Here is a 14,914-nt window from a genome sequence, read left to right on the forward strand (position 1 = left end):
GCTGAAGAATGACTAGCAAAATTGGGGTTTATTTTACTGCTTATCATTCCTTTTGGTTTGTAACTACTAAGATAAACTACAACAGGCTTGTACTCTAATTCGAAACTAGATAGCCCCTAATAATGAATATCCAGAATGCCATGTAACAAGTGGCTGCTCTTAAAATGAAAGCCGTTTGTTCTCAAAGTGGTATCATTCAGTATAAACCTGATACGTTGTTCTGCATCCAGATTTCTAAGCCTCAGTTTAATGGAAGCAGTAACAGAAATTTCTCCAAAGACAAGACAACATAAAAGCGCCTCCTCAGAAGTGAAACACAGGGTCACATCAACTGGTAATGACTAAAATATTTAGATCAAATAAGTAAGGAGGAGCAAAAGAAAAGATAAAAAGACAACATAAAAGCGCCTCCTCAGAAGTGAAACACAGGGTCACATCAACTGGTAATGACTAAAATATTTAGATCAAATAAGTAAGGAGGAGCAAAAGAAAAGACAAAAAGTAAACTAGAAGACGAAAAGAGAAGCAAGAGGTAGGAATTAAAGAAACACGAGGGAGGTGAAGAGTGAGACAAAGACAGGTAATGAAGAGGCTCCTCTGGAGGAAGGAGGGAAAGCTGGAGAGAGAGAGGAAGTTTGGATGAACCGGGAGGAAGGAAGGCAGGAGAGCAAACAGGAAGAGAGGAAGAGGGCCGCCCTCACAGGGCACAGAGCTGGGGAGGCAGTCAGGGACTTCAACAGCGCTTCTACTTTCTGAATTCCAAGCTTCCAAAAATTAGTATTTTGCTCTCTATCTTCTATTTTTCTTAGTTAGACCGATTCAAAGAACCACCTGCTTATGGACCTATGTGTGATATCCTGTGGTCAGACCCCCTGGAGGATTTTGGAAATGAGAAGACTCAGGAACATTTCACTCACAACACAGTCCGGGGGTGTTCGTACTTCTACAGGTGAGGACGGACGGCTCGCCTTCGGGAGCACACTTGGTTCATCGATGTTCTAAGTTATCAGTTCATGGGTTGTTTGATGTGTTCATGACGTTTATATAACTTCTCTAAGAAACAAGGCTAAATGAAAGGTTCACTTTACAAGCCTTGTTCTTAGCACTTGCAAAAGGAAAAGATAAATAAAATATTTGTAGGGGCGCCTGGGTGGCTCTCTGCTCGGCGGGAGCCTGCTTCCTCCTCTCTTTCTCTCTCTACGTGCTTGTGATCTCTGTCAAATAAATAAATAAAATCTTTTAAAAAAATTTGTATAAATACACAGATATAATAACTGTGAATAATAGAAAAGGCATAAAAGAGGCATGTGGTATGAGTGGCGAGGCAGCTGAAGAAGATGGTAGAATTTAGTAGAAAATGTGTTGTTTCAAGAACTGAAGGAAAAAATCCAATGCCAGCCTTGATTTTTCATTCAATTATATAATCACTTAAAACACTTTTTACCTGTTTTTGTAACTTAAATCAGGAAAATAATTTTAAATCTGTTAATGAAATGATATTGAACTTACTCTTAAATTTTCTTAAGTCTATAAATTAACATAGCAATCAGTACATAGGGGCCATAGTAAATTTATTTTTAGCCCTTTGACAAGCCACTTTGCAATATTGTGACAGTAATTTTTATACTTGCCAGTGTAGGGGAATCTGCCCATTCTCATTGTTTCAGATCACTTCAGAAAGAAGTCAGCGACATGGTTGGTTTTTTGCATCCTCACGATTTTCCTGATGTCCAGTTGTTGCTTCTGCTTTTGATTAGTCTCTGTTCCACTGGGTGCTCTTAGCATGAGACACACGGTTGATGTGACAGTGGCCAGAATAACAAGAGAAGGAGGTTGTGGAGAAATCGAGAATGTTAAAATGTTAAGATTAAGACATAATCTTTAAAGAAAACAAAATTCAAAACTTATAAACCTAATGTGATGTGCACTGAAATCGATGCTTAATTCCAGCCCCTGCAGTGGAGTAGCTGGAAAGGCTGGGGCAGTTGGGGGTGGGGGGAGACTCTGACACAGGCGCTTGTCTTCTGTCTGGAGAGCCAGCAGCCATCAGTGTCTACATAACATCGATCAGAGTTGGTTCAGTGGTGGAACATTTTGTTCCATATCTTAAGTTTTCCTTACAGGGGGAAAAAGTTGCCTTTTATATATCTGTTGAAGTGATTGAAAAATTAGTTTGTGAACAGAAAGTCTTGTATACTGTCAAGCATCCTTCAAAGAATACTTTTTGTTATAAATATTAATAAAGCGGTTTGCTCTGAGCCTATTCATCAGGTTACAAATCATTTCTGTGTTTTGGAAATTTGGGCTCCAGGTCAAATCAGTCTGTGTTGGGTGGAATGAAGAAGCATGGTAAAATCATTTCTGCAAAGCCTGAGGTTTCTTTTCAGTAGTTAATGTAGAAGTAATCTTTTATTAAATATGCTAAAAGTTTTAAGGAACAGATAAATGTTGTGGACAAATATCAAAGGGAAGTTTTCGATTTTTAAAATCTGGTGTTACATCCTTCATCATACCGTGAGTGTTTAAATTACTTACTTGATACCTCTGAGCTGTGCTTCAATATTATGACAGCAAACAAAAGCCAAACCTCTTGACTTTGATGTAGAGGCACATTGCCCTGATCTTTCCTTTCATTAATAGTATATATAACATTCTTCTCTTAGTTTTCTGAGTCAGCTGTTCAAGGAAATCATATTCTAAATGAGGTTCTGTACTGAACTTATATAAAGTTATGGTATTTTTGTTTTGTCAATATAGACACAGATGTGTTTACATCAGAGATAAAGTCCATCAACTAGCTAATTAGAAGATTATTCATGTTTTCACACTTTTGTTCTCAACAAAGTGGTTACTTAACTCCTCTCATTACAGTTTCTTTAGTATCGCTGGCCATGACAAATGCTGAATATTTAAATCCATAGCCTATATAGACTCTGATGAATAGCAAAGGAGTCTGGATTTTGTTTTATCTAAGGAGAAGAAAAAAGACTGTTTCCTTCTCTTAGAGCTTTTTGATTCTTGTCTTTAGTTCACTTGGAGGGGTCAAGGCATCCTCTTGTGGCTGAGCTTGATAGAGCTGACCTAGGGGCACAAGGGAGAGCGATAAAATAAGGGACAGCGATAAAATTGGTCAAGAAACTCGGTGACAATGCACCTGTTTGAGTTGTTGTCAGTGATGTTTATTGGCAACTCCCAGTTCTATTTGATGCATTTATATAGAGTCTGTATACCTAATTTGCTATGTCACCCTAGCCTCATCTAACATAGTGTCTGGGCCATGATTTAAATAAAGTGAAGTTCTGCAGAAAAGGGTATCAGTAAGAATGCATGGACGCCACCATGAGTTGGAGAAGAGAGCGTGACTGGGGAAGGAATCCTCTGCTCTGGCCCCAGTGCCGCCATCTTTGTAACCTAAGATCACAGTTTGCGAACTCACATGCCTATGACATCCCGACAGGTGCTTGAGATACTTGAAACAGGCCAAGCCTTACACTGTAAAAATTCGTGAGGCTCCTGACAAATTGAAGGTAAAAGTTTCATTTTCATGTAGACCAAACAAAGCTGTTGGCTGGATTTGGTGCTTGGGTTGGCAGTTTCTGTGTCTGCCTTGGATGAATCACGTAAGCTTTGTGTTCTAGGTTTAGCTTACTTCAAAAGGAGTGAGTTACATCAGACCTTCTGAAGTTCCTCTAAACTCTGAGCCTTAAAGAACATCTTGACAGTCATTTTAAAAGTTTTTTTGAAGCTGTAAATCGAGGCTCACTCAAATCACTGCCAGTCTCTTAATCACCCATCAACCATGTGTCTGCTCGTCTGTGGAGCCCGCCTTCCCCTCTGCAGCTGATGCTCCTGCCAACCCCTTCTACCTGGAGATCCTCTGGTTCTTCCTCCTGCATCATGATTCTCCTCTAACTTGTCCAGCAGATCCCTGCCGCTTCTGCTGTCCTTTCTTGGTCATCCTCCTGCTTCAAACATTTTTTTTCTTCATTTTTCCCTGGAGCCTCCTCTTCCCTTATCTTCCCTGTAAACTGTATAGACTCTGTGGTTTGATTACGAGATCTAGCCCCTTCATCTGTTTATCTTTCCTGAGCTGGACTTCTCTATTTCTAGGTGGCTGCTTGAAGTTTTGTCTTAGATGTCCCATGGTCACCTTAACCTCAACTCACCTTGCCTGAAAGGGCTGTGGTTTACTTCCCCACTGGGGATTCCTCCTAGTTTCACCATTTCTATTAATGGTTTCTATTAAGAGTCATGGAGACTAGTAGATATTTTCGCTCGTTCTTTTTGCATGGAAATCACTACCAATCAGTCATCATAACTTATTGACCCTTTTTTAAAAATATCACCAGCACCTAGATCACACTGCCTTCCTTTATTCCCACTCTGAGTTCAAGATTTTCATTTTTAGCTCATTGAAATCACATCTAAATTTCACAATGCCCTTCTCACTCCCTCCTACAAGTCATATGGCTTCCTTAATGGATATCCATTTTAGAATTCATTCACTCATTCAATTATTTAACAAACATTAGTTGAGCACCTATTATGTATGCCTTCTGTGAGGCTTTATAGATACTCAGAGTGCTGCCTTTGAGGGTGAGTGCCTTTGAGTGGCAAAAACCCATACACTGTGACAAATAAAATTCAAGGTGAGAAATGCTATGAGAAATGTGGAGATTATCACAGACACACACATACACAGCTATACAGAGTTGGGGGGCCGAACCCAAACAGGTGTGGATTGGAATTTAAGGGACAGGTCATGGTAGAAGTGTTATTAAGATCTGAGCTTTAAAGGATGAACAGAGCACATCCAACCAGAGTCATCTGGGAAGGCTCTTTGCAGGCAGGGAAAGTGGTGTTCATGAAAATATGGTGGAAGAGAACACATCTAGAAAAATGACCATCCCCCTTCTACTTCTTATCCCCAGTTACAGTCGGCTGCTTCAGTATACACTAGAGCTGAACATACATCTAACTAAGCCATTCTACTTGTATTTTTATATTCACTAGAAATGTGCACATGTTTGTACCCAAAAGATTGCGTATAGCAGCCATATTCATAATAGCCAAGAAATGGAAACAACCCAGATATCTGTTTAATAGAATGAATAATAAATTGTATATCTACATACCTAAGTACAGCGAGTGAGAAGGGGTTCACCAAAGCTGCACATGATACGGGTGAATGCCACAAGGATAGTGATGAGTGGAGGAAGCCCGATACTAGAGCTCATGTTGATAATAGCATTGAAATAAGAGTTTAACATGACAGAAAGCTAATCTGTAGTGTTCAAAGCCAGAGTGGCTGTGACCTTTAGTGAGGAGGTGATGGTGACTCGAAGGAGCTATGGAGGGTGGCTGGGGTTCAGGCCATGCACGTTCTGTGACTTGATCTGAGTGTTAGTTACAAGGGGAAGATAGATCTATCCATTGGCCTTCTTCTGGTTTGGGCAGTGTTCTATATAGATGTTATACTTCAGCAAAATGTTTGCCTTAAATAAAAATTGCTCATTTGCTCCTGAGGCAGCCTGCAGTCAGGTGCAAGTGAGCACTTACGCTCTGGCAGGGAGAGTTGGAGCCCTTCCAGGCTTGATACCTGGTGGGTAAAATGAAATTAGTTGGAGAACCCTGGGGCAAAGAAAAAACAAAACAAAACAGAGGAATCCCTGGGAACAGGTACGCCTGACAGCATCCAGGTGACACCAGGACACCCCAGGGCTTAGGACCTATTGCCCAGCCCCCAGAAGCAGAGGAGGAGCTTGGCAGTCGGTCAGAGTCCTCCCCTACTGCTGGGCTGGGAGAAAGTAAGGACACCAAGGAGGCACGAGAGGCTTCCTCCCAGCCCCTCAGCAGGGGTTGTGAGCTGCCTGCCTATGCTTTGCTGTACCCCGTGAGGGAAAGAAACCTCTCCATCTCTCACCTGTTAGACTGCCCCGTTGAGACTACTCCCGCGATTGAGTGTAAGCTCTGATAAGCTGACAGATTGCTGCTAAGCATTTAGGATATGAAGACAAATACGATAATGTCCGTCTCTTAAGGCATTCATTATTGCTGGAGAGCAGATATATACACATAATTTACACTACAACATGATGAATGGTATCTTAGACAAATATGTTATGGGATCATGGTGGATGCAGCAGTTCTCCACACCTCAGAGTGAGGCAGGTTTGAGGGGAAGGGTTTATAGGGGATAACTTAGCCAAGGCTTGGTGGAAGAGTAGGCTTTTCCAGAAGAAAAAATACTCAGTAGAAATAAAGACATAAAAGCTATAAAGAAAGCATTTTAATAAAGCTGGCTGGCTATATCTTAAAGAGACAGAAACCTGGGAGGTTTAATTCAAAGTCTAAAACATAATTTCATATAGGAAGGAACAAAAATAAGAGAATAAATAGAATGAGTCTAATAATATCTATTTTATCTAATGCCAAAACAGTTTCTCTTGCATTTCTCATGTTTCTCTTTTCTACCTTCTTTGCCTTTGTTCATGCTCAGTCTGCATTCGTCCCTCTCCCGCTCTAATTCTAACTCCTTTCCTATCTAGTATTCCCCATATGTCATTGCCTTTGTGATCTAATGTGAGTCACAACTAATAAATTTAACAGTGCTAAAAAAAAAAAAAATCCATGGATTAAATTTTAAGATCTAATTGGCTTTATTAAACAATTCATGACCTGGGCAGCGCTGAGGGGCTCTGAAGGGCTGGGCAAAATGGAAGCTTTTTATAGGAAGGAGGGTGGGTTGAGGGGTTATTAGCAAAAAAAAAAAAAAAAAAGTCTTGTTTCAGGCCAGTCATGTTGCTTTGGGTGGGGGGAAGGAGGAAGGGGTGGTCTCACACAGATTACCTCATCTGCCTGTGGTGGAGGCAGAGGGCCCATGTGACAGATTACCTCACCGAAGCACGTCAGAACATTCCTGACTGACCCGTTAAGATTTACTTTTCTGGGGAAAGTTGAAACTTCCATTAGGTTAGGTATAAAGCCCCAGATGGTGACTTGGACTAAGTGATACCGTTTTAGGCCTATAGGTTCCTTTTTCACAACAGTTACTAACTAGACTCTGGGGTTGCTGACTCACTTCTGTGCTGTGTTCTTTCTTCCACAACATGGTAGCAGAGAGAAAATTAGTTGTTAAATGTCTACCACTCTCAGTCGGGCCCTAGACTAGGGAATTTACATATATTGCTAACTCATTTAATCTTTATCTCGAGTCTATGATATAAGTGCTACCACCTGCATTTTTACCAGTGAGGTAATTTGGGCTCAAAGAGGTTAAGCCATTTTCCAGAGTTTACACAGGAAATTGGAATAAGAACCCAGATCTAAGGATTCCCACTATTCCATGGAAATTTCCACCTCCCTTTCTACTCAGAGGAAAGCATTCTCTAGTGCTTAAGGAATAATCATGTTCCAAGAGGAAAAAAAAAAATTTTTTTTCAGAGAGTGTAGCTTTTTCCCCAAACACAGTTTTTTTTTTTTTGCATGCTGGTAAGTGAGTATCATAAAGCTAGAAGCTGGACTTCACCGATCTTTGCATTAAGTCTTCTTTCAAGACATGTCCAGGACACTGGGTTAAACAAAATCATACTAGGTTTGCTTGACAAGGGTGCCCATGGATAGGTTTGTGAGTAGGACTGAGATCCAGCAAGCCCTGTGTTCAAAAGGAGGCCATGGACCCATGCTTGGGCTTTCTTTCTCTTTCTTGTTGGTAGTCATACTATCTCAGAAGCTTCACCTCATTAATGCAAAGAAAATGAAAAAAGAAAACAAAAGATCTAACATGTGATAGAAATTTTTCAGAAAATTTCCTCAGACCAATGTACATTATTTGTTCTATAACATCTCAATAAATGCTTTACTTTCCTACCTAGGTAATACATATCCTCAAGACAGAAACTACACCTTACACTTACCATACCACCCCTCCCTGTGCCTAATACAATCTTCTAACAAATAGAACAAGTCACCAGTCAGTCTTTGACAAATTATTGGGGAATAAATTATTTTCCAGCTTCCTCCGTGATATTAGGGGTTCTGAACCCTGCTTTCTCTATCATTCTACACATATCTTCTGTAGTACTTTTTAGCTTGAATGCTTTTTTGTATATCATCATTACCACTGAAAAGTATAAGAATCTTGTGAAGTTTGTTCATTTGTTGCTTTATATTATCAAAGACTTTAATGTATCCCAGGCAGGCAGTTGACCAATAATGGGAATCTAGATGATATTCAAGTGTTTTCTACATTTATTTAGAAAAATGTTTGTAATTCTTAGAGAGTTTAAATATTTGATTATGTATGCCTTTAAATTTCTAAAGATTTTCATCAAAATGAGTTCCTTCCAAGTAATAATACATGTGTTCCTCACTTAATGCTATTAACCTAGCATATTGCTGCAAGGTTAATTTTATTTTCTTCAGATTACCGTTAAAAATCAGATATATATTTCCATGAGGGAAACTTTAAACACATAAGGGTATCAAACTCAGCATGAAGAAAATATATTAAAATTATGCTTTCATAAATCTAGTATAGGTTCTAACAAAAGGAAAAAATAAATTTTAAAAGTGCTACCAAGCCTTTTGCCCAAGGACAAAAAGTGACAAACCTAGACAAACAACCTCTGTCTTTCAGTGGTACAACAAGGCAATAAACTATCTTTTTAAGGAAGTATTTCAAGGGCACAAGAAATCAATGGCTGAAAGAGATAGGGAAGGAACATTTACTGGGTGCCACCCTATGCTGTCATCCATTGGCTGGGCACTTTATAGCTAAGTATGTCCAAACGTGCTATTTTTTTAAAGACCAACCCATGTCTCAGCAATTAAGCTTTTTTGTGTTGACACACTGATCTCAAAGGTGATATACCCACCTTTTCCTAGGGTAGAACACAAGTCTTTGAAGATGCATGTTGGTCAGCTCTTGGTCTAGGTACCGTTTTGGACATATTTCCATGTGCATAGGCTGGGCCATCTTCTCCAGTCTGTAGGTTACACTAATGTTTATCAGTTACATGGTGTATTTACTGGACTGACCTGGGACAACTAGGAGGTAAAGGCCTGATGAAGGTCTCCTTTTTTTCTATCCTTAGCAGATTGATAGAATATTCTAGAACCCATATACATATGCATACAAATGCGCATAAATGTGTGCCCAGGCACAAAGACTATTTTTGATTTCAAATTCAGTTTTGCAAAGAACTGAATCCTTTTTATAATCAGCATCGCTACTATGGTGTGCCATATTAATGGTATTTTTTTTCCTTTTGATCAGGGAATTCTTACAAAATCTGTAACATAGAAACTATTTTCTTTTTTTTTTTTTAAGGTTTTATTTATTTGACAGAGATAGCAAGAGAGAGAGCAGGAATGAAGAGGAGAGAGAGAAGCAGTCTCCCCACTAAACAGGGAGCCCCACATGGGGCTTGATTCCAGGACCCTGAGATCATGACCCAGGCTGAAGGCAGATGCTTAACCAACTGAGCCATCCAGGCGCCCCTAGAAACTATTTTCATCTTCTCTTTTATAATAAATAATTTGAGTGACATACACTATTTAGTATTTCTTCAAAATATTATTTTGATATTTGATATTGATAAGTATTGTTGCTGAATTATTTCTCATAGTGCATGTAGTTTAGGTTCTAGTGAGCTTCTGCAGTTTGTTTATATTAAAATGAGCATTAGTTTGCTGTCCCTTTATTTGAAACACCTAAAATTTATTCATTTTTATGACATACATTTATCTCGTGAAAAATTTGTAGAGCAGAGACAATGTGATTGCCCAGGGTTCCACAAGTTCAGTTTGTAATTTGAATTTCATTTTGAATAATGTTCTCCTCTTTGGTTTTGAGACTTCCTTAACAGACAAAATCATCTTGATTATATATTTAATATTTTTATTAAGTCAAGGTAAAGCAGCAGTCTTAAGATACAGTTCTGTTGATCATATTTAAAGTACACAGTTTAAAACCTGTGAATTCAGTAATTCACAGGTTTTAACAGAATCTAAAATTTAAACAGAATCTAAAATTCTGTTTAGATTTTGAGTGATATATTGGTTACTGTATTCTCGCCCACTCCCTACCTCAGTCCACTCTGTAGAGCACTCAGGCACGCACAGGCATTCAAATACAAATAGTGCTCTCTTGGAGAAAACCGAGATGGAGGTTTATATTTTCAATTCCATTCTCATGTTATATTGATGCTTCTGCTCACTTGTGCTTAAATGTAGACTTGATAATATCGATGTTTCCTATGAGTGGACATTCCTCTAGTGTTGTTATATAATGACCTGCGTTCTTTGTCCAATTCATGCATCTCCAGCCCTTTCTGATTATGTAAAAAGTAGAGCTGCAGGTGCTTTCTGTGCCACAGGGGAAAAGACCTGTCCTGAGAGTGGAGAGGCTTGTTTCATGAATGATGTACGTTTGATTACGTCTGATCGAATCACATAGGTCGGGATGTTACAGACAAATGTGCTATTCTTGACAATTTCATAACAGATGCTTCTTTCTCTTTTCTTTTTGTCTCTGGCAGTTACCCGGCTGTATGTGAATTCTTACAGCACAATAATTTGTTATCTATACTCCGAGCCCATGAAGCCCAAGATGCAGGGTGAGCAGTTTTGTGGGTTTATGGAAACCGTGCATGGCCCCAGGTCACAGCTTCCTCGCTTTGTTCGGGCTGTGGAGGATTCCTTGGGCTAGACTCTCTCCCTGAAGAAATCAGATCCTAAAATTGTATTCTGATGACACAGATATGGCAGGGTCCTGGGGAATGAGTGGTCACAAATGGGTGGTAAAGTCCCCTTGAAAGTGCCTCTATGTTTAGCTTGAACAGGTAAGATTTTCAGCCGGCTTTCTTAATTTCTCTGGGCCCGTGTGATCTCTTTCCTCTCCCGCTCTTCCCACTGTCCAGTAAGTGAGTACATTACCAGCAGCTTTCCAGTCTCGGTCAGCAATGTGAGTGAGAACTACACATAAATATTTAACAGATACTGCACGGTGTACTCTTGTTGAAAGAATATCACTCCTGACCCCTGTGAAGTTTTAAAGGACAAAAGCAGAGGCATTTAAATGAGGGAGAAAATTCTATATTCTAACAAATGCACAAGAGGATTTTGTAATACACGGTAAATTTTAAAATTTAGGGTTTAGGGTTAGTCTAATATTTAATATAATTCGTAGGCCGATTGTAAGGGCTTAGAAAACTAAGAAACATCAGATGTTCCGTTTGATAGTGCATTAAATCTGCATTAAGGAGGAAAAGGCGTAATGCGTTCTAGGATTTGAAGTCCACTGCCATTCTCAGTAGGCTCTACTGAAAGGTATTGTTTGCCTTCAGATGCTTAAACTCGTTCCTCCGTATTCTGAGTTTTCTGAAAGGGAGGAACACTTCATATTACATAACCTATGTGCTAAAATTAGGAATAGTGGTGTCCGCATTCTGAAGTTAGCCCATATCTGATGATCCTAAGTCAAGGCAGAGCTTATGTTTCTTTCAAAATTAGCTTATTTCAATCAATAATCAACAGGTATGAACTGATCCAATTCTGTGTACTCAGTGTGTTGTAGCTGAGCTTTGATATAACCTGTCGATATGCCAACCAGTCAGGTCCTCAAATAATTTTTTTTTCTTTTTTTCCCCCCAATTTTCAAGGCAGTGGTGTCACCATGCTTTTTTGACTGACTGTCCCAACCAAACATTTTAAGCAGCTTTCTGTTAATCCCACTACAGACCTGTAATCATCTGCTTATTCGAAAATATTTTAAGTTCATCGGTTAAAATCAATTAGCATATTTGCTTGAAATGAGCATTTGATTGATTAAACTGAGATTATGTCATCTAGTTTCTTTGTTTTCATTTGTTGTCAAGTAGGTCTACCTAGCTAATCACCGTTTGTAACGCCAAGATACTAAGATTGGGGGCGTTAATTATCTTTTACATTCTGATTTTTTTTCCACCAGCAGAGTTTAGTCCGATAAGCAAAATAAATACTTCTAGAATATTTCAAAAGGTTCTTGAGCGTATATTTTCTCCTAGGGAAAGTAGTATCAAAATATTTGTGAAATTATAAATCTTAAGGTGGCTATTTATCTACCTAAAGGCAGATATTTGAGGTATTTTAAAACCCAACTAAAGTTGGTATGGTTAGTCAGCCAGAAATAACATGACCCAGAATACCCAAGAAATGATAAAATTTTGTTTTGCACTTTATAGGAAATTTTCTAAACCAATATTCCTAAAATCTGTTACATAGAAGTCATGAGATATATTTTCACCTTAATGGAAAAGAGCCAGAGTTTCCTGTATTTTTTGATTATTTGAGGACTAGAGTCCTATTTTTATCTAAGTAGAAGAAAAGTAACTGGCTTATTGGTTTATTTCCAAAGATCTCACAGATGTTCTGTTTCATTACTGATTGATTAAATATTACCCTGCTCAGACAGTAATCTTCGACCTGCAGATGCCAGAAGCGATTGGTAATAAATAAAGTTCTAAAATAGAAACACTTTGAACATGTAAAACCCATAGATTTAACTGCATATTTTTGAAAAGCAAATTGCTTAGTCAAGACCATAACAAAATATTATAAATATTGTAGATAAATTGAATAATCAGCTCAGTTATTAGTGTGAAAGATTTATATATTGCTCTGCTTATTCAGTCTTATGTCAAAAATATTGGTAAACTTCTAAAAAACATGGTAGGTACAAGGATATCTTCATACAAAAAGGGACCTTCTTGTTCTCCATTGCACATGTGGATATGAATTATGATTTTGCCTTGAATTCCACCATCCCCCAGGCCTGTTAAACTTAGGAAAGGCCTCTTTGGATATTATCCACCTGATTGTATGTTTTCATGGTTGACCTTGGGAGGAATCATGTCTGTGTGTAACAGACTTTAGAGAGAAAATTTTGTTTAATGTTACGTAATTGAGTTGTCTCGGAGTGATAAAACGTAACTTGAATATTTTATTTTGAATCTGTAATTTGATACCATCTTCCCCCCCCTAATATCCTGTTGTAACTTGTCTTTATTGTGTTTAGGTATCGCATGTACAGGAAAAGCCAAACGACAGGCTTCCCTTCTCTAATTACAATTTTCTCAGCACCAAATTACTTAGATGTATACAATAACAAAGGTAAGTCGTTTTAGATCCCTCTTGCAGTCTTGCCTACCCTGTGCAATGTTTCATTTGGGTTTGGTTTGAATGGTTAAATGGCTTGGTTTGAAGGATTTTTAGTCATTCTTTTTTTTTTCCCTGGCTTTCTCACGTATTGCTGGATGCAAATTTTGTGATTGTCTTCAGAGTTATAGATTCAGTTGGTCAGACGTGGAGCCCAGGCACTGTTATTTTTTAACTGTTCTGCAAGAGATTCTAATGTATGGCAGGATCTACACTGAACTGCTCTGGTAGATAGAGGTTTTAAAAGAAATAATAATTGAAAGTAATCCAAAATCACGCCTCTTAAAAAGGATGTGTCTTTCAATGAGAACAGGGTGATTGTGCATGTAAGGGTTTAGGAGAAATGAGCAAAAGCTTTTGCTTCAAATTCAAGTTTAAATTGCATTTATTCAGTACCTACTATGAGCCAGAGCATGTTCATTTATTTAAAAAAAAAAAAATTGAATTAAACTTCAAAATAAATATCTTTAGCCTCCACCCCTTTTAGTATGCAGAATGGGTCTCTGTGGCTAATTGCTTTGCCCCAGGTCACTCAATTAGGTAGTAAAGAACTAAAATCAAACCCACACCTTCTGGTTTAGCATCCTGTCCTTCCTTTATGAAACTCCATACTTGTGTGCCTAAAAAAGACCAGGAAACAAGAGGGCATTCTTTACTGACTCTAAGGAAGAGGGGAGGAGCAAGGGACACATTATCCTCTTTTATCAAGGTAATTTCTATATTCAGATGACATGGAGTATTACAGGTGTGATGGAATGGGGGATAAAATGTGAAAAAGCCATTAACTCTGGTTGGCATTGGTCTAGATAACATCCTTGCAGCATATCTGAGGGTGAGGGTGGCTTGCTGAGATCCTTGCCTCCTCACCCCAACACCCCCCCCCAGCACATCTGTGTTGTCCTATAGATACCTCACATGGCTATCCCGACCCCATAGCCCAGAAAGACACAGCTGTTGGGTGGGGTGGGATGGTCACACCACACAGTCTCTTACACCGCCATTTTGACTGTTGTGGGCCCTCCTCTGTGGCCTTGGAGTGAAGTTATCAGAAGGCACTGTGACATTTCTGTCACAGCGATGGATGGCAGGGAGCAAGGGAGAGTTGTCCCCTGTTTCCTAGTTGCCTGATTTCTAGAAGAGGAGCTGTCTTTAGTACTCTGTGGCAAGAAGCATATAAAGTAAAACAAACCATGTTCTTGGTGTGCCCAGGGCTTATAAGCCAGTTGATGAATTAACACCTTTGGGTGATTTAATACAAATATAAGACACAATGTTATTAAGTGAAGCTAAGAGAGTTAGCTTAGCTTAACCAACACTGAGTTGGTTGGACAAGGAATCATTTTTCTAGAATGGTCAGAGAATGCCTCGTTTAAGGTAAAACATGATCTGGACATTAAAGAATGGTGACCATTTGATTAGAAAAAGAAAAATAGAATAGAATAAAGTCAACACCAGTGTTTCTGAATTATTTTTTTTCTTTTTTTCTTTTTCTTTTTCTTTTTTTTTTTTTTTTTTTGCCAAACAAAATCTCAATCTTGAACTCTTTTGTATAAAAGCAGTAAGATTGAATTCCCTTGGATTGGATGTGGGTTCTCATACCAGAGAATTCCCCAGTGGTACCTGGAAGGAATGCAGGAACCCAGCCGGTCATCTTGCCTGTCCCATCATGATCCTACTATTCCCCAAAAGTATATACAGTCTGAACACTTAGTTTCCT

The 14,914-nt window shown here is 38.8% G+C and overlaps 1 protein-coding gene across 3 annotated transcripts in view; it reads left to right on the forward strand.

Annotated features, from left to right (window-relative positions):
- LOC111154566 (protein phosphatase 3 catalytic subunit alpha) overlaps positions 1–14,914 on the forward strand; it is a 318,897-nt gene that overhangs the window by 249,484 nt on the left and 54,499 nt on the right. For all 3 annotated transcript variants that reach the window (XM_022514218.1, XM_022514226.1, XM_022514235.1), the window contains 3 exons: positions 810–949; positions 10,542–10,619; positions 13,058–13,152. In XM_022514218.1, the coding sequence (XP_022369926.1) occupies positions 810–949; positions 10,542–10,619; positions 13,058–13,152 (313 nt within the window). The remainder of the gene's footprint in view (positions 1–809; positions 950–10,541; positions 10,620–13,057; positions 13,153–14,914) is intronic.

The sequence above is a fragment of the Enhydra lutris genome, unplaced genomic scaffold, assembly GCF_002288905.1.
Source record: "Enhydra lutris kenyoni isolate GAN:26980312 unplaced genomic scaffold, ASM228890v2 scaffoldscaffold3, whole genome shotgun sequence".
Classification (NCBI taxonomy): Eukaryota; Metazoa; Chordata; class Mammalia; order Carnivora; family Mustelidae; genus Enhydra; species Enhydra lutris.